The sequence below is a fragment of the Triticum dicoccoides genome, chromosome 5A, assembly GCF_002162155.2.
Source record: "Triticum dicoccoides isolate Atlit2015 ecotype Zavitan chromosome 5A, WEW_v2.0, whole genome shotgun sequence".
In the NCBI taxonomy this organism is placed as follows: domain Eukaryota; kingdom Viridiplantae; phylum Streptophyta; class Magnoliopsida; order Poales; family Poaceae; genus Triticum; species Triticum dicoccoides.
Window position 1 is genome coordinate 541,762,242 of NC_041388.1, and position 19,930 is coordinate 541,782,171.

The following is a 19,930-nucleotide window of genomic DNA, read 5'->3' on the forward strand; positions in this document are numbered from 1 at the left end:
ACAGCAAGAACAAAAAGACTTTCCCCAAGTCTTCCCAACGATTCTACTTGGTACAAACACTAATTAAACACAAAAAATACAACCAAAACAGAGGCTGGATAAATTATTTATTGAATAACAACAAGGAAAAATATTGGATTGTCTCCCAACAAGCGCTTTTCTTTAAAGCCTTATAGCTAGGCATGAGATTTCAACGATGCTCACATGAAAGACAAGAATTGAAGCACAAAGAGAGCATCATAAAATACGTGACAAACACATCTAAGTCTAACATACTTCCTATGCATAGGCATCTTATAGGCAAACAAATTATCAAGACAAGCAAAAACTAGCATATGAAAGGAAGCGGAAAGAAACAGTAGCAATCTCAACATAACGAGAGGTAATTTAGTAACATGAAAATTTCTACCACCATATTTTCCTCTCTCATAATAATTACATGTAGGACCATAAGAAAATTCAACAAAATAGCTATCATATAAAATGTTTTTAACACGATCCACATGCATGCAAAGTTGACACTCTTCCAAAATAGTGGGATTAACATTAACTAAAGTCATGACCTCTCCAAACCCATTTTTATCAAAAATTTCATAAGATTGAACATTCTACAAATATGTGGGATCTAGAGTTGAAACTCTTCCAAACCCACTTTCAATAATATTGCAAACACTATTATCAATCTCATATTCATCATGGGGCTTAAATAAATTTTCAAGATCATAAGAAGAATCACCCCAATCATGATCATTGCAACAAGTAGTAGACATAGCAAAACTAGCATCCACAAGCTTAGGGTTTTGCATATTATAAGCACAAATGACATTAATAGAATTTATACTATCACCATTGCAATTATGCTTTCTATTCAAAGATCCATCGTGAATCACTCCATAAAGCACTTCATCACAATTTTTAGATTCACGAATTTCAAGCAAAACTTCATAAAGATAATCTAGTGCACAAAACTCACTAGCAATTGGTTCATCATAATTGGATCTCTTAAAAAGATTAGCAAGCGGATGAGGATCCATATATCTTAGATTCTCTGTTTAGCAATAAATAAACAACTATTCCAACCAAACAAGCAAACGAGCCAAGTAAGACATCAAAGGAAACAGGAAAGAAGCGAATGGAAAAGAGGGCGAATAAAATGGCAAGGGTGAAGTGGGGGAGAGGAAAACGAGAGGCAAATGGCAAATAACGTAATGCGAAGGATAAGAGTTGTGATGGGCACTTGGTATGTCTTGACTTGGCGTAGATCTCCCCGGCAACAGTGCCAGATATTCTTCTTGCTACCTCTTGAGCACTGCGTTGGTTTTCCCTTGAAGAGGAAAGGGTGATGCAGTGAAGCAGCGTAAGTATTTCCCTTAGTTTTTGATAATCAAGGTATCAATCCAGTAGGAGACCACACGCGAGTCACCTCGTACCTACACAAACAAATAAGAACCTCGCAACCAACACGGTAAAGGGGTTGTCAATCCCTTCACAACCACTTGCAAGAGTGAGATCTGATAGAGATAATAATAATAAGACAAATATTTTTGGTATTTTTATGATATAGATTGAAAGTAAAGATTGCAATATAAAATAGATTGGAAACTTGTATGATGGAAAATAGACCCGGGGGCCATAGGTTTCACTAGTGGCTTCTCTCTGGATAGCATAAGTATTACGGTGGGTGAACAAATTACTGTCGAGCAATTGATAGAAAAGCGAATAATTATGAGAATATCTAGGCATGATCATGTATATAGGCATCACGTCCGTGACAAGTAGACCGACTGCTGCCTGCATCTACTACTATTACTCCACACATCGACCGCTATCCAGCATGCATCTAGAGTATTAAGTTCATAATAGCAAAGTAACGCCTTAAGCAAGATGACATGATGTAGAGGGATAAACTCATGCAATATGATATAAACCCCTTCTTTTTATCCTCGATGGCAACAATACAATACGTGTATTTTCCCCTACTGTCACTGGGATCGAGCACCGCAAGATTGAACCCAAAGCTAAGCACTTCTCCCATTGCAAGAAAGATCAATCTAGTAGGCCAAACCAAACTGATAATTCGAAGAGACTTGCAAAGATAAACCAATCATACATAAAAGAATTCAGAGAAGAATCAAATATTATTCATAGATAATCTGGATCATAAACCCACAATTCATCGGATCTCGACAAACACACCGCAAAATAAGATTACCTCGAATAGATCTCCAAGAGAATCGAGGAGAACTTTGTATTGAGATCCAAAGAGAGAGAAGAAGCCATCTAGCTACTAGCTATGGACCCGAAGGTCTGAAGTAAACTACTCACACATCACCGGAGAGGCCATGGAGTTGACGTAGAGGCCCTCCGTGATCAATGCCCCCTCTGGTGGAGCTCCAGAAAAGGCCCCAAGATGGGATCTCTCGGGTATAGAAGGTTGCGGTGGTGGAATTAGGTTTTCGTGGTGCTCCTGAATGTTTGTGGGGTACGTGGACTTATATAGGAGGAAGAAGTAGGTCGGTGGAGCAACGAGGGGCCCACGAGGGTGGAGGGCGCGCCCAGGGGGGTAGGCATGCCCCCCTGCCTCGTGGCCTCCTCGATTGTTTCTTGACGCCCACTCCAAGTCTCCTGGATCACGTTTGTTGAGAAAATCACGTTCCCAAAGGTTTCATTCCGTTTGGACTCCGTTTGATATTCCTTTTCTGCGAAACACCGAAATAGGCAAAAAAACAATAATTTGGGCTGGGCCTCCGGTTAATAGGTCAGTCCCAAAAATGATATAAAAGTGTAAAATAAGGCCCATTAACATCTAAAACAGATAATATAATAGCATGGAGCAATCAAAAATTATAGATACGTTGGGGACATATCACTACTCCTCCTCCGGCTTCAATGAATTCGGAGAAAGGCCTACAGCAAGCAAGCAGCATGCCTCGCTCCTCCAGCAGCTATAGCGGCCGCTCCGGAGTGAGCATGGCACAAGTGGTGATCCGGCACCTTGGCATGGTAAGCGACAGGCGGACTGGAAGTGGCGGCGACAGAGAGGAGAAACGGAAAGAAATGGGGTGACCTAGGGTTGGGTTGTCGCCATCCGACTTAGATAGCCGACCTTCCTCCCTCGGGTAGCACGCCGGAGCGGCGCCACGCTACGCAGAGCGGATGAGGTGCCTGCCGGACCAGCGGTCTCTCTGTGTCCACGCGTGGGCCCTATCGGTCAGTCTGACGCGTCCAGGCATCCCCATATCTGCCCTAGATATGGGCTGGATATGAGGAGTCCTGGTCCGTCCAAGCGTTTGGGCCGGCTATGGGGAGCCCGATTGGGTGGCCAAAAAACATCCGGACACTGACCAGGCAGCTTGCGTGGGCGTTTGGAGCGGGTATGGGGGTCTAGTTGCAGATGCTCTTAGAGCGCAAAGTGCAACGACGATGGCCGAGCGGATTATTTTTAAATGTTAAAGTATGACCTCGTCGCTCGAAGAGGTGATTTTTGGTCTCCACTTGGCCGAACACTGGCTCTTCGTCCGCGCTTAGACCGAAGTATGCTATTCGGTCACGCTTGGGGAGAGGAGTGGCCTTTATGGGCCAAAGAGATTAACTTCGGCCACGACCCGACCCATGGGCTGTCTTCGGTGTCCCTCCGGTCGAAGAGCGGTCTTCGGCCTACCCCTAGCCGAAGAGGTCGGGATAAGGCCAGGCGCAACCATGTTCTTTGTATGAGGATTAGGTTATCTGGGAGCCATACTCGCATGCAAGTATATCAGTAAGATACCCATCAGGGATATCAGAATTGTGCACTAGAGATCAACACTAGTGGCCGACGGAGGCCAAGTTGGTGTTTGATGCGATGGTTGAGGAGATGGCTCTACACGGGTTTATGAGAGAGTTTGGTTGGTTTCAATCGGCTGAAATTCCAGAACATCCACACCAACCTCCATGCGTCCACAAGTTAATTCTGATTTATGTGCCCATACAACTAACCCTTAAATCACAACATGTGTGACACATCTGCCAATCTCAAGAACAACCGCGTAGGAGGAAACAAGACTATCATTGCTTGGATTCAGAGCATTGGACCTTACGTAGGCCTGGACTACTGTATCGGCAAATATCCGGGAGGAGGTTCATGCCTTTTAGTGGGACTAGTACTCATTGTATCTACGGAGTTACCGGCATACGATGATGATCTACTTTGTGCCATCAGCTAATCCCAATCATATGGAGGTCCCTCGCATCACCGATATGTACCCAACCGAATCTATTGTGGAAACCAAACACCACGCAGTAAGTACCATGTGACTCATTTGTGTAGTTCTATCATCATAGACTGAACATATACAATGGGTTAACCTTCCATCTACAAGGTGAGTTGACTATCCTGGCATGAGAGGCTGTTTCGTCTTTATTGCACCGGGTGGAGACGGGGCATCCTATCCCGCAGCAAGAGCACATCTCACTTTTGAGGCATATTTATGACAAGCTAAGAGGGATTTACACAGCTGTTATATGCAGACGATCTTCTGATGTTGCAGTTCCTCGCCCAGCACATCCTCCGCCACATCCCTCCTTGCATCGTTCAGAAACACGGCTAAGGGCTTCACCCCTATGTTAACTATGTGCCGCCGCCACCTCCTTCACAACTAGGTAGCTTATCTTGGCATCATCAAACCGGCCCAGGTAACACTACTTTGTACTTTGTTTTCCAAATTCCTGTTCTACAAATCAATCTTACACATCTAACTTTTCTGCAGTAAATAATTTGCGTGCCTCGCCTCCACAGTTCAGGCAATCTGCGCACTCACTGGTTCATTCTTAGAGGGTAGTTGAGATGACAAGGACCAATCTGGACCCACTTATGACTCTCGGTCAGTGTTACACACTCCGCCACCACCACCACCCATGCAGGAGACACAGACAGCGGACGGCAAGGGTCTTTACTATTGTGGATATTGTGGGAATCATCCCCCAGCTTCGCGCTTCGCGCTTCGCGCTTCGAGCCTTCCGGTCCTCGTCGGAGGAAGCCATGACTTCGATGTTGTCCTTGGGAGTGATACGATTCTCTATGTATGAGACATATGTCCATCCATGTTAGTTTGAGACATTTCTCATGTGTGAGTCATTATCCATGTACGAGACATGCTTTTATATATCTATATTACCCGCACTTGCTTACATGTGTGCGCCATTATCTACGTATGGGACATATTTCTTTTCATGTTACTTTCAGTTTTGCTAGTTCATATGATAATTCTGATGAAGATATTGCAAAACAATAGAAATTGCGACACACTACAGCAGGAAACTAAGATACAACATAATGCTCCTAGAACAAGACACTACAAATTACTTCTGCAATATCGTGCAACCACTACATGAAGTCATCATCACTATTCCCGCTAACATGAGGCTTCCAGAGGTCTTCACGATTGCGTCCAAATGTTACCTAAACTAGTTTCCCTAGCATAAACTCATCAACGGAATCGTAATCAGCATCGACGCCCTTTGATGATGCTACACCCGTATCTGATCTACCACTCTTCGAGTTGGCACAACACTTGGATTTGTTCTGAACTTACTTGCTTGGCATAAAGTCATCATCGTCGCTCTTCACTTTCTTACAGCTACCGCCACCCCTCTCAGATGCAATAGGAGCCTTGCCTATGTTCTCGGCTCATTTTCTTGACATAAAGTCATCATCATCGTGTTCAATCACTTTCTTGGAGCTAGCGCCATCCCTCGCCGATGCACCACTCTGCCGTGGTACTCTCACCTTTGGTATAAAGCCCATATACACTTCATCCATCCAAAGTTGAAGATATCCTTATTCAACACTTCTGCGTCCTCGCGGTACCTCTGAAAATTAGAAACAACAATAAAAACATAGTTACATACGAGCATATGGTCTAACTGGGTGCAAGCTGAAATGAAATATCATTTACCTTAACATGGTCCTCATATTGCTTCTGCGGAAAGTTTATTCTTGGACTGTCAACAAGTAAAGGCCTACCAGTAATGTAGGCACTCGTATGTTTGAGTTCAACATTCTTATCCCATCTTCCACGCATCCGGAAAAGTTCTTGTCGAATATCCTCTGGGCCCCTTTCTGGGCACTTCTCCGAGAGTTCAGGCCGGGAAAAACACTTACCCAACTCGTCAGGTGCCTATCACTACTAACTAATTCTTCAAAATGCACACCTCCCCAAATAGGCATCCGGTTTCTGACAACATAGCACAAAGGCAAATGAGACATCAGTGGAGTAAAACCGCAGGAATTGTTGCCTGACATGACTGGAAAAATTGGTAAGGAAAGATGCAGAAGGCAACATGCGAGGGAGGGGTTTTATAGAATGAGGGTAAGGGGTTGGTGGAAAATCTAGCGGAAAGGATAGCGGGAAAGGGTTGGCGGGAAATAGTGTGGGAACGATGGCGGGGGGAGAAGAGCGGGAACGCTAAATTGGTTAAGGCGGGAAAACAATTGTACTGAACAGAGAAACAAGTTTGAAAAAAATGACTGTTCGGCCTAGAGGAAATCGAAGAGAGGTCGTCGGCCTAGTGCACACCGAAGAGCGGTCTTCGTCCAGGCTTAGACCACCATGCATCTTCGGTCACCATACGCGAAGTGGTGGGCCCCTTAACACCCTTCGCCCTGGAGAAAACCGAAGAGTGCTCTTCAACCCTGGTCCATCCCTCTTCGGTCTACTACACTGAAAACACTCTTCGGGCTACCGAAAACAACATTCCGGCCTAAGCGCGGACGACGAGTGCTAGACCGAAGAGCCATTCTCCTGCCCAAGCAAGGCCGGTGGGGTCATATTTTTGATTTTTTTTTTGAATTAGGGCATACATTTTCGTAATTTCCTAGAAGTAGAAACAAATCCGGCCGAGCTGGCTCGCCAACGGTGGGAAGTAACACGGGTTCAGACCCGTCAAAAAGAAGCGAATCAATCTGTGGTTGGATGGTTAGACGGACTGTGGTATCCCAGCCCACCAGGATTCAAATCCTGGTACTCGTATTTATTCCTGGATTTATTTCAGAATTTACGATGATGCGCATTTAATGGGAGGAGACGTTTCCATTGACGATGAGGTGCCTACGAGACCCGTCAAAAAGAAGTAACAGGGGTTCAGATGCGTGTCAGGTTTATGTAAATGGATATGCTAGAAAAGAAAAGGCATGCAGGTAGGCTCTACAACAGCTCCGCTATCCATGCTTGTATTCAATTTCAATGTACGCCCGCGGTCTTTACGAAAACCAGTGCCCAATAGGAACACACGAAGACCCAGCACCCTTGACTTGAGCACGGAGTGCGCATGCATTGATTGCTGTCATTCGACCTCATGAATTAACTGATGAGTGACGTCCAGAAAGATGTCATGAAGTTACTGGGCTGGTGGGGTACTAGTACTGCTGCGAGAGGGCAGACGCAAGTTGAGAGAGAGAGAGAGAGAGAGAGAGAGAGAGAGAGAGAGAGAGACGGCAGAGGCAATGAAGATGGATTTGAAGGCATGCGCGCGCGTATCCTCGTCGGTAGTCCTACAAGATCCTCGCCGTCCGGCCTACTACATGCGCCGAGAGAGCCATGAGCCATGCATAAATCCAGTACCCCCTCCAACACTCACTCTCCACTCGCTCCACTACACCTGCACCGCATTCAATCTATCCACCAATGGCAACGGGCGTGCGGTGTGTCTTGATCTTGCAGCTGCTGCTGCTGCTGCTGGTGGCGGCGACTGGTGTTTCCAGCCGAACCACGTACACAGGCAGCAGCGCTGCAGGTGAAGGGACGGCGCCGGCGAAGCCGAAGAAGATGGTGCCGGCGCTGGTCGTGTTCGGCGACTCCATCATGGACCCGGGCAACAACAACGCCATCCACACCATCGTCAAGGCCAACTTCCCGCCCTACGGCCACGACTTCGGCCCCGACCACCGCCCCACCGGCCGCTTCTCCAACGGCAAGATCCCCACCGACTTCTTGGCCTCCAGGCTAGGCCTCAAGGACCTGCTGCCGGCGTACCTGGCCCCGGACCTCACCAGCCACGACTTGCTCACCGGCGTCAGCTTTGCCTCGGGCGGCACGGGGTACGACCCGCTCACGGCGCAGCTCGCCTCGGCCATCTCCATGACGGACCAGCTCCGCATGTTCGACGACTACAAGCAGAAGGTCCGGGCCGCCGCCGGCGACGCCGCGCTCTCGGACATCCTGGCCAAGGGCATCTTCGTTGTGTGCACCGGCAGCAACGACGTGACCAACACCTACTTCACCCTGCGCGCGCGCAGCTCCTACTCCCACGCCTCCTACGCGTCCTTCGTCGTCGCCCACGCCGCCGCCTTCCTTGACGGCCTACTCTCCGCGGGTGCCCGCCATGTCGCCGTCATCAGCCTCCCGCCCGTCGGCTGCATGCCCTCTCAGCGCACGCTCTCCGGCGGCATGGCCCGGGACTGCTCCCCCGGCCCCAACGAGATCGCTGAGATGGTGAACGCCGGCATGGGCTCCGCCGTGGACTCCCTCAAAGCGAACAACCCGGGGGCGAAGGTGGTGCTGGTGGACATGTATGGGTTCTTTATGGACATGATGGCGCGCCCCCAGGGGTACGGGTTCAGGGAATCCACGCTGGGCTGCTGCGGCACGGGCATGATGGAGGTCTCCGTGCTCTGCAACGGCGTCACGTCGGCGGTGTGCGGGGTCATTGCCGACTACCTGTTCTGGGACAGCTACCACCCCACGGAGAAGGCCTACGGGATCCTCGTCGACTTCGTCTACGACGAGTACCTCCAGAAGCTCATCGAGTAGCTAGCTATACCCTACCTTGGTCTTTCTGCAATTGCCATTTCTGTGCGTTTGTAGATGGTACTCCCTCTGTTTTTTAAGTCTACATATAAGATTTGGTCAAAGTCAAACTATGTTAACTTTCCTCCCGCGTCTCTCTTAGAATACAGTGACCAGTCCATCGACACGAATGCGAGAGCCGACTATCTAGTACCATTCGCATACAATTCAAACCACCTTTCAATAGACCGGGCAAAATTCATGCAAACCAGCTGATTTCATATAAACCGGATGAAAACACTTACATTTCAGACATTTTTCATTATAAAAAAGCGGCCGAACTTAAACCTATCCTACGGTGGCACCCGTCGACCACTTCATTTGTATTCCGCATCGGCGATCACATCCTCCATCTGCCGTCTCCATGGGCTACGGGGTTCAAGACCCGTGAAGTGAAGGTTTGGTCACCAATGAGGAAGATTAGAACATGGGAGACGGACCGACCCACTTGGGACTCAAGCCCCCGTTGTCTCCAATGGCCTACTCATTCTCGTCGGAGTCCGCGACCTGTCCGTTGCCGGTGCCGGTGGATGTGGGTCGATGATGGACGTGGACGGTCCTTCACTGCCCACCTGTCATAAGTGCCCTAGAAAGTTGGATGGCGGCGCGTAGGAGGCACAGCTGGCGGCGTTCTCGTCCTCGCCCGCCTGCCCGCCAGCGTCGCCGCATGTGCGGCCGCGTCCGTGTCCAGCTGCGCGCCTCTACGTTATGAGCGGCGGCTTGAGCACGCGCGGCCTCGTAGAGTGTATGCTGCTCCGTGATGAAGTTTGGATTCGCCGCTACCATGGCCGCCACGGACTCCTACTTTTGCGCTCGCCGTAGATTTGTCCCTCCGCCAGCCGATGCTGCTCGAGGAGGAATAGGTTGTACCACTCCTCCTCCTGTGCCCGCTGAAACGGTGACATAGGTGTTAGCACATGCTGCTCCTCCTTCGCCATGGCGGTGTCGACGTGAACCTATGCTTGCTCCATGGTCAAGCCGGCATGCACAAGCGCGGGGTCCAACGCGGAGTCGTTGTCGGAGCCCGTCTTTATCGTAGGGACATCGTTGGAGACCTCGAACGAGCTAGTAGGCATTTCATGCTCGATCTGCCAGGCGGCTACAAGGGAGGGCCACCTCATGCAAGCACTCCCACAAAGTGCTAGAGATTGCGGTCATGGAGGATGTGGTGCGAAGGAGGAGGATGTGGAGTGGATGTGTTGTGGTGTGGAGTTAGTCGGGTGTGGCCGCCTTTAAATAGAGGATTCCGGTGAGGCCAAACGTTCGGGTGCGTCAATGCGTGGCGTCAGAGTTGGTTCCTCGGTCGACGAGCTTGCTTAATGGTGGCATATGGACAGACCGGAGTTGAACGGGCATGGCAGATATCTGTCCCGTCCCGTCCAGTAAACTGGCATTGAACGACGCAGACACTAGGGACGCGGCAGGGCAGCGCCCTCGGCCGGCAATCGGCTTCGATGCTGACACCAGTGAGAGGTCGTGTCCGCTCTGGGACGGTGTCAATGTGGTGCAGCCACTCTGCGGTGGCATGAATGCGGGCAGCTGGGGTCAGGCGGGAAAGCATGCGGGCGAAGTAGGAGGATTTTGGGTGGGCCAGGTTAGTCAGACGCGAGCGTGGTAGGCCTCCATCTATGCTGACTGATACGTCTCCAACGTATCTATAATTTATGAAGTATTTATGCCATGTTTGCAACAATTTTATATGGTTTTGATATGGTTTGATTAGAACTAATCCGGACTGACATTGTTTTCAGCAGAACTACCGTGGTGTCATTTTTTGTGCATAAATAAAAGTTCTTGGAATGGGCTGAAAATTTACGGTGATTTTTTATGGACCAAAAGAGACCCTAGAAGCACCGGAGTTGGGCCATAAGAGTCCCGAGGAGTCCACAAGACTCCAGGGCGTGCCCGCCCTCATAGGGCGCGCCCTGAGGGCTTGTGGGCCCCGCTGGCACCCCCTGACTTGCTTCCAACGCCGAAAATTCTTATAAATAGGGTAACCTTCGAAAAGAACCCTGGATCGGAAGTTCCACCGCCGCAAGCCTCGATAGCCACGAAAAACCAATCGGGAGCCCGTTCCGGCACCCTGCCGGAGGGGGAAACCATCACCGGAGGCCATCTTCATCATCCCGGTGCCCACCATGACGAGGAGGGAGTAGTTCACCCTCGGGCCGAGGGTATGTACCAGTAGCAATGTGTTTGATCTCTCTCTCTCTCTCGTGTTCTTGATTTGGCACGATCTTGATGTATCGCGAGCTTTGTTACTATAGTTGGATCATATGATGTTTCTCCCCCTCTACCTTCTTGTGATGAATTGAGTCATGCTCTTTGAGGTTTCGTTATGTTGGATTGAGTATTGGATTTGAGAACACTTGATGTATGTCTTGCGATGGGATATCTGTGGTGACAATGGGATGTTCTATTGATTCACTTGATGTATGTTTTGGCACTCAACTTGCGGATTCCCAAGGTGACATTGGGGTAATCTATGCATAGGGGTTGATGCACGTTTTCTTCCTACGTTCTCCGATAGAAACTTTGGAGTGATTCTTTGTTGCATGTTGAGGGATTGTTATATGATCCAATTATGTTATTTTTGTTGAGAGACTTTGCACTAGTGAAAGTAAGAACCTTATGCCTTGTATTCAAGCATTGGAATACCTTTTTTGCTCACTTTTATTACTTGATACCTTGCTGTTTTTGTATTTTCATATTATAAAAACCTATATCTACTATCCATATTACCCTTGTATAACCATCTCTTCGACGATCTAGTGCATGTATACAATTTACCATTGTATTGGGTGTGTTGGGGACGCAAGAGACTCTTTGTTATTTGGTTGCAGGGTTGTTTGAGAGAGACCATCTTTATCCTACGCCTCCCACGGACTGATAAACCTTAGGTCATCCACTTGAGGGAAAATTGGTACTGTCCTACAAAACTCTGCGCTTGGAGGCCCAACACGAGTCCACAAAAAGAAGGTTGCGTAGTAGACATCAGTGACGGCCCCGACAAAATGCCGTTGGCATAGATAAGGCCATCAACATATAGGTTTATTACGGTAATGCCCCCACCCCCCCACCCCCAAAGTTTGTTTCTAGTTTGCGGGCATAAGTGCGTCCAGACCGCCAAGCAGACCGATACAGGACTGTGTTGGATGGCAAAACACGTCCGGACCGCGCGGTTCGGATGGTTTGAGGGTCGGCGGAGATGCCCTAATAAAATAGTGCACCCATGGAAAAATTTATTTATGTGACAAGTAGTTAATGATGAGAGAGATGTTTGTGGTGACATAATTTGTTAGGGTAACACAGCCTAGAGCTTTTCAAGAGAAGATGAGTGTACAATCTAATAAATGAAGCCATCTATGACACCACTACTATGATACCAGCATCTATAGTCGGGCGCCCCAAACCCTCTTTATACGCCCGGACAGACGGTCCGGTCACTGACCGGTCAAAAGAAACCGACCTGGAAGGATGCCTCATACTAGTCCTAAATGCTCGGGGCTGACCATCACTGCTCATATCTAGCTCAAATCTGAGGGCGGATGTGGGGAGGCCCGAGCACATCTGCCACACCAGCTCGGACCACGCTGGCACACCACGATCTCACATATATTCATCTCCATATGCTTCCCGGACTAAACCCTTGCAAATCCACTCCACTCTCCTCCGCTTCACCTCCAAGATCCCTTCCGGCGATATCCGACCTTCTCCAGCATGGCGGGCAGCGGATCCAAGTCCTCGATCACCTGATCTACAGACTAGGAGCTCCTCCCATGAGGGTCCAGGGAGCAGATGACTGTCTGCAGTGCACTCGACCGCGCTCGTGAGGAGAACGCCCGACAATGGTCGGACCCATATTGTCCGCCCAAATGGCGCTTCGATCCGGCGCAGTGCATCGTCGCTGCCTCGCCGGAGGCGGTGCGGTTCATCTAGCATTCGAACACCGTGGCGTAGGCACAACCCCTTCGTTGGCACACCGGGGCGGAGGTGAACACCCGCAATGCGTCGAACATAAATATGGCGTGTTGTGCCCATCATGCGAGGTAGAGGGCATCGGAGGCCACAATAGTGCTCGCGGCAGACGTCAGCTAGGCGGATTCACACTCTCCCGCGCCGGTCCGGCAACGCCTGGCGCCGCAACCGCATCGTGGTGGATGTGTCGCGCTCCAACCACGACAGATCCTTATCATCGACCTCACATTGATCGGCGATGTATAGGCGACAGGCTCCGACGAGGAAGAGTAGGGCATGGGAGATGGCGGCGCATTGAGTCCGTGAGTCAATGCATGATCCATGTCCTACTCGACCTCGCCGACGACCGCACCAACATTCCAAGAGGCGCAGCTAGCTGCCCGACATGGACAGGGCTATACCTGGCCATACCTCGGGCTGGGTCGGGCTTCGGCCCGGGCCTAGCCAAGCCCGATGCAGAAAACCCAGGCCCGGGCCCGGCCCGGCCCGGCCATCGGGCCTGTTTTCTAAGCCCGAGCCCCGCTCGAACACGTAAAAGCCCGTCGGTCTCCGGGCCGGCCCAGCCCGACCTTTAGAAAAGTGCAAAAACGACGGGCCCGGGCCCGGCCCGGCCACCGGGCTCAAAATCTAGGCCTGAGCCCGGCCTGGGAGCAGCGTCGGGTCGGGCTTTTTCGGGCCGGGCCGGGCCGGGCTTCCCATGGCCAGGTATAGACAGGGCGGAGCTGGATGAGCTCCTCTCTAGATTAGGTTTTATGTTGCATGTAATTATATGAATTTGAGATTTCATAATTGAGGTGTTCGGTTGTGGAAACGATAATATAAGGTGTGTTCGGTCATTGTTCGCTGACGCGTCTAGGCGTGTCCGCGGGCATTTGATTGGCTGAATTTGGTATATCCGATTGTAAATGCTCTAGCGTAGACTAATGTCATATGTATAACATTTGTATAACTTACACCCCACTATGACCTGAAGGACGGCCACATTAATGTATGTATGTGTGCTTTCACACAGCTTTTGTGTCAGCAAACATTAGTATTTCGTAGTAGTATTTCAAAACATTCATATATTTTGATTCCATTTCCAAAAAATTATATATATTTGAATTCAAGGCGTCAAGACCTTTTGTATAAGGCAGATATTGTATAAATTTCAAACTTATTTAAATCTCAGTGTTTCAGTCATATTTCAGTTAATCCAAATATGTGCTGCAAAAGTTACATAAATGTGTTTCAAATTACTGAAATGCATCAAATTCATTTAAAAATTGATGAAATGTCTTTTAAAATTACTAAAATGTGTTTCAAAATTACTGAGATGACTTTCAAAGTTACTGAAATGTGTTCCAAATATACCAAGTTGTTTGTCGCCTGTGCGGAGAAGGCCACGTGGCACACCTAGTTCCACCTCCTACGTGTGGCGGGGCTAGATCATCGGACACCCGGTCCGTCACCACAATCGCAGTCTCGTCCCCACTAGGGCTGGAAAAAAAGCTTGAAGCTCGCGAGCTAAATGAGTAGCCCGTGACTTGGCTCGAATCGACTCGAACTTGAAGAATAACGAGCCGATCCGAGCTTTAGTTTAAGATTGTTTACAGACCACGTTAAAGGAACCGATCTCATGAGTGCTCGTGTAACTCGTTAGGCTCGGTAAAAAAATCAGTGTTTCTAGCGGTAATAAAATACAACCACTAAACACCTTGCGTCCCAGCACAAGACCCATCCGCTCAAGGTCGAGCCATCAAGGAGACTCAAACGTAAATGACCACATATGCACATGCTAAATTCTCAGTTAATATTTTTATCATATTTGTAAGGTATGATGTTCATATCTTTAACGAGCTTAATAAGCTAAACGAGCCAGCTCGCGAGTTATACAAGTCGAGCCAATCTTGGATTTGAGCTCGTCATAGTAACGAGTCGAGTCGAGCTAGCTCGTTAATGAAATGAGCTTTAGCGACTCGAGTCGAGGCTCGACTCGACTCGAATTCCACCCCTAGTCCCCACAGCTGGCAAGGCACGCACTGGAGGCGCATGCGACTTCAGTCCCGCTGGGCGGCTTCGAGCACAAGTCCTACCTGGACGGCTCCCTCTCGTCGCTTCTCGACCCGGCGGCGTTCCTACGGGAGCGGTACATGCAGTTTTGTGACATGCGCGCCATGGACCCTATCGAGCTCCTGGTTTTTAAAGCATCAAATACATGCAAACACATGCACATCAATCATTTTAGTCAAACATAATTTGGTGCACACAAATACAAATTATCCATACTTAATAATACAAAATTCCAAACATAGTTCAAACATAAATATTGTTCATAGTGCATAGTTGATAAATTAAAAGAAAAGTTAGCAAATTTTTAGTGTGGACCCACATATGCTCCACAAGATAATCCAAAAGATGCATATGCATCTGTTGATCTCGTAGTTGTCGATGCATCTCCAGGAAGCTGGCAATGCTCTCTGCCTCTTGTTTCGGAAGGCAGACCTAAACACCGGGCTTCTTGAAATCAGTGTGTGCACTGCCCCTTCACCCTCATCCTCGACAATCACATTGTGCAAGCTTACACAACATGTCACGAGTTGCCAAAGTATCTCCGCTTCTCACATCATCACATCTCCATGAACAATAACCCAACGAGCATGGAGCACTCCAAATGCCCTCTCCACATCCTTCCTAGGTGCCTCTTGCATTGCTGCAAAACGGGTTTGTTTGCTGCCTTCGGGTCGGATATGATCTTCACAATCGCTTCCCATTGAGGGTAGATACCATCAGCAAGGTAGTACCCCATGGTCTACTTTTTTTTAGGGTTGAATGACGGTGGGAGAGGCTCCCACTGACTTTGTATTAACTCATATCACAAGGTTGCATACTTACAGGGAGGGGTTAAGGCCCCCAAGCCATGTCTAAGGTCAACAGAAGAACAAACAGGAATACACACTAATTTGTGGGTAGCTCAAAAATAGATTACAAGCTTTGGAGGAACGTGGAAATGAAGGGGTGCAGCTCCTGTTTATAGTTGTGTGCAAGTAACTTGATACGTCTCCAACGTATCCATAATTTATGAAGTATTCATCCTATTATATTATCCATCTTAGATGTTTTATATGCTATTTTATATGATTTTTGAGACTAACCTATTAACCTAGAGCCCACTGCCACTTTCTGTTTTCCCCTTGTTTTTGAGTATTGCAGAAAAGGAATACCAAATGGAGTCCAATTGACGTGCCAATTTTTGATAATTTTTTATGGACCAAAAGAGGCCCCCGGAGTAAAAGATTTGGGCCAGAAGAGTCCCGAGCCGTCCACGAGGGTGGGGGCGCACCCCACCCCCTGGGCATGGGCCCCTATCTCATGGACGACTCGGAGACCCCCCTGACGTGAAACCAACGCCAAAAATTCCTATAAATATGGAAACCCCTAGAAAATAACCTAGATCGGAAGTTCCGCCGCCGCAAGCATTTATAGCCATGAGAAATCAATCTAGGCCCTCTCTGGCACCCTGCCGGAGGGGGCCATCATCACCGGAGGCTATGGAGGAGGATCCTGGAGGGGCCATCATCACCATGAAGGCCAAGGACCAGAGGGAGAACAACTCCCCATCTAGGGGGAGGTCATGGAGGAGGAAGCACAAGGGGGAGAACCTCTCCTCCTCTTTCTCGGTGGCACAGGAGTGCCATCGGGAGGAGAATCATCGCCGTGGTGATCGTCTTCATCAACATCACCATCATCATCACCACCCTCGTCTCTTTTACACGGTCCACTCTCCCGCATCCCGCTGTAATCCCTACTTGAACATGGTGCTTTATGCCACATATTATGATCCAATGATGTGTTGCCATCCTATGATGTTTTGAGTAGATATCATTTGTCTCTGGGTTGATTGATGATCTAAATTGGTATGAGTTGTATGTTTTATTTTGGTGATGTCCTATTGTGCCCTCCATGTCGCGCAATCATGAGTGATTCCCGCTGTAGGGTAGTGTTGCAATACGTTCATGATTCGCTTATAGTGGGTTGCTTGAGTGAAAGAAGCATAAACCCGAGTAAGGGGGGTTGTTTCGTATGGGACAGAGGGGACTTGATGCTTTGATGCTATGGTTGGGTTTTACCTTAATGATCTTTAGTAGTTGTGGATGCTTGCTAGAGTTTCAATCATAAGTGCATATGATCCAAGAAGAGAAAGTATGTTAGCTTATGCCTCTCCCTCATATGAAATTGCAATGACGACTACCGGTCTTGTTAACAATTGCCTAAGACAATTCCGCACACTGATCCACCATTATTCCACACTCGCTATTTATAATATTTAGTAATATATTCTAACTTTATGATAACAGCACCTACTTTTATATTTTATCTCTCCTATACCATCCAAAGTTATCTTCTTCATACCCACAACGTAGTTTTATTTCTCGTTTCTAGTTGGAAGCAAACGTTCGGTATATGTAGAGTCGTATCAGTGGCAGAAAGGACTTGAGAGAATATTGATCTTACCTTTAACTCCTTGTGGGTTCGACACTCCATACTTATCACTTCCACCATTGGGGATTTCTACGATGATTCCCTGCACTTGGGATTATCAAGCTCTTTTCTGACGCCGTTGCCGGAGAGCAATAGCATGGGGTTGATATTCTCGTGTGTGCTTGTTTGCTTTCTTCACTAAGTAGATTTTGGTTTCCCTTTTTTGTTTCTTTTTAGTTGTGGGTGAAACATACAAAAATAATTTAAGAATGAAAGTACAAAAAAATTATTTGCCTCTCATACCTAATTTTTTTTCAATAAGAGAAGTGACTGGAAGGTTATGCATTGGAGAAGTGAGGGTCGACCTTGAACACTTGTGTTCATGCTCATGGAAAAAATGTAAAAAAAATTCATGGAAGCTTCTCTGAAAATAATTATCCACTTGTATATATCCATTGTATTATAAAAATAATGTGCCAAGCCTTGGTTTTAGGATGATTAGATTGCTTGTTTACTTTGTGCAGTACAAAAACAAAAACTTTGGCTGTAGCGCGTGATTTTACATTTTTTTACTGGAAAGTTAAATGAGTCTGAAACTTTTCACACATTACTTCTGTATAAATTTTTTAAATTTTCATATTTTTTAAGAATTTTTTGGAGTTACATAAGTTTACTAAACTTCCAGATTACTACAGACTGTCCTGTTTTTGACAGATTCTATTTACTATGAGTTGTTCGCTTATTTTGATGAATCTATGGGTAGTATCGGGGGGTATGAACCATGGTGAAGTTGGAATACAGTAGATATAGTTCTAATATGAAATTGGAATAAGCCTGCAACAGTACCTAAAGGTAGTGATTTGCTTTATTACACTAACGGATCTCACAAAGTTTTTGTCAAAGTTTTGTGTGGATGAAGTGTTCGAAGATCGAGGCAAGAGCTCAAGCTTGGGGATGCCCAAGGCATCCCAAGTAAATATTTCAAGGATACTCAAGCATCTAAGCTTGGGGATGCCCTGGTTGGCATCTGATGACCCACAAGTATAGGGGATCTATCGTAGCCTTTTCGATAAGTAAGAGTGTCGAACCCAACGAGGAGCAGAAGAAAATGATAAGCAGTTTTCAGTAAGGTATTCTCTGCAAGCACTGAATTTATCGGTAACAGATAGTTTTGTGATAAGGTAATTTGTAACGAGTAGCAAGTAATAAAAGTAAATAAGGTGCAGCAAGATGGCCCAATCCTTTTTGTAGCAAAGGACAAGCCTAGACAAACTCTTATATGAAGTAAAGCGCTCCCGAGGACACATGGGAATTATCGTCAAGCTAGTTTTCATCACGTTCATATGATTCACGTTTGGTACTTCGATAATTTGATATGTGGGTAGACCGGTGCTTGGGTGCTGTCCTTACTTGGACAAGCATCCCACTTATGATTAACCCCCATTGCAAGCATTCGCAACTACAACAGAAGTATTAAGGTAAACCTAACCATAGCATGAAACATATGGATCCAAATCAGCCCCTTACGAAGCAATGCATAAACTACGGTTTAAGCTTCTGTCACTCTAGCAACCCATCATCTACTTATTACTTCACAATGCCTCCCTCTAGGCCCAAACAATGGTGAAGTGTCATGTAGTCGACGTTCACATGACACCACTAGAGGGATGACAACATACATCTCATCAAAATATCGAATGAATACCAAATTCACATGACCACTAATAGCAAGACTTCTCCCATGTCCTCAGGAACAAACGTAACTACTTGCAAAGCATATTCATGTTCATAATCAGAGGGGTATTAATATGCATAATGGATCTGAACATGTGATCTTCCACCAAGTAAACCAACTAGCATCAACTACAAGGAGTAATCAACACTACTAGCAACCCACAGGTACCAATCTGAGGTTTGGATACAAAGATTGGATACAAGAGATGAACTAGGGTTTGAGATGAGATGGTGCTGGTGAAGATGTTGATGGAGATTGACCCCCTCCCGATGAGAGGATCGTTGGTGATGACGATTGAGGGAGTCCTGGATTAGGGGGTCTCCGGACAGCCGGACTATATACTTTGGCTGGACTGTTAGACTATGAAGATACAAGATTGAAGACTTTGTCTCGTGTCCGGATGGGACTCTCCTTGGCGTGGAAGGCAAGCTAGGCAGTACGGATATGGATATCTCCTCCTTTGTAACCGACCTTGTGTAACCCTAACCCTCTCCGGTGTCTATATAAACCGGAGGGTTTAGTCCATAGGACACAACAATAACATACAATGATACCATAGGCTAGCTTCTAGGGTTTAGCCTCTCCGATCTCGTGGTAGATCTACTCTTGTACTACCCATATCATCAATATTAATCAAGTAGGACGTAGGGTTTTACCTCCATCAAGAGGGCCCGAACCTGGGTAAAACATCGTGTCCCCTGCCTCATGTTACCATCCGCCTTAGACGCACAGTTCGGGACCCCCTACCCGAGATCCGCCAGTTTTGACACCGACATTGGTGCTTTCATTGAGAGTTCCTATGTGTCGTCGCCGTTAGGCTTGATAGCTCCTACTATCATCGATAGTGATGCAGTCCAGGGTGAGATTTTTCTCCCCGGACAGATCTTTGTGTTCGGCGGCTTCGCACTGCGGGCCAACTCGCTTGGCCATCTGG

At 47.5% G+C, this 19,930-nt stretch overlaps 1 protein-coding gene across 1 annotated transcript; it reads left to right on the forward strand.

The window, feature by feature from the left end:
• Positions 1–7,560: 7,560 nt before the first annotated feature.
• On the forward strand, positions 7,561–8,849 carry LOC119297783 (GDSL esterase/lipase EXL3-like). The gene has a single exon (XM_037575432.1). It carries the CDS (start codon positions 7,662–7,664, stop codon positions 8,784–8,786), a length of 1,125 nt encoding a protein of 374 aa, XP_037431329.1. The 5' UTR covers positions 7,561–7,661; the 3' UTR covers positions 8,787–8,849.
• The last annotated feature ends 11,081 nt before the right edge of the window (positions 8,850–19,930 follow it).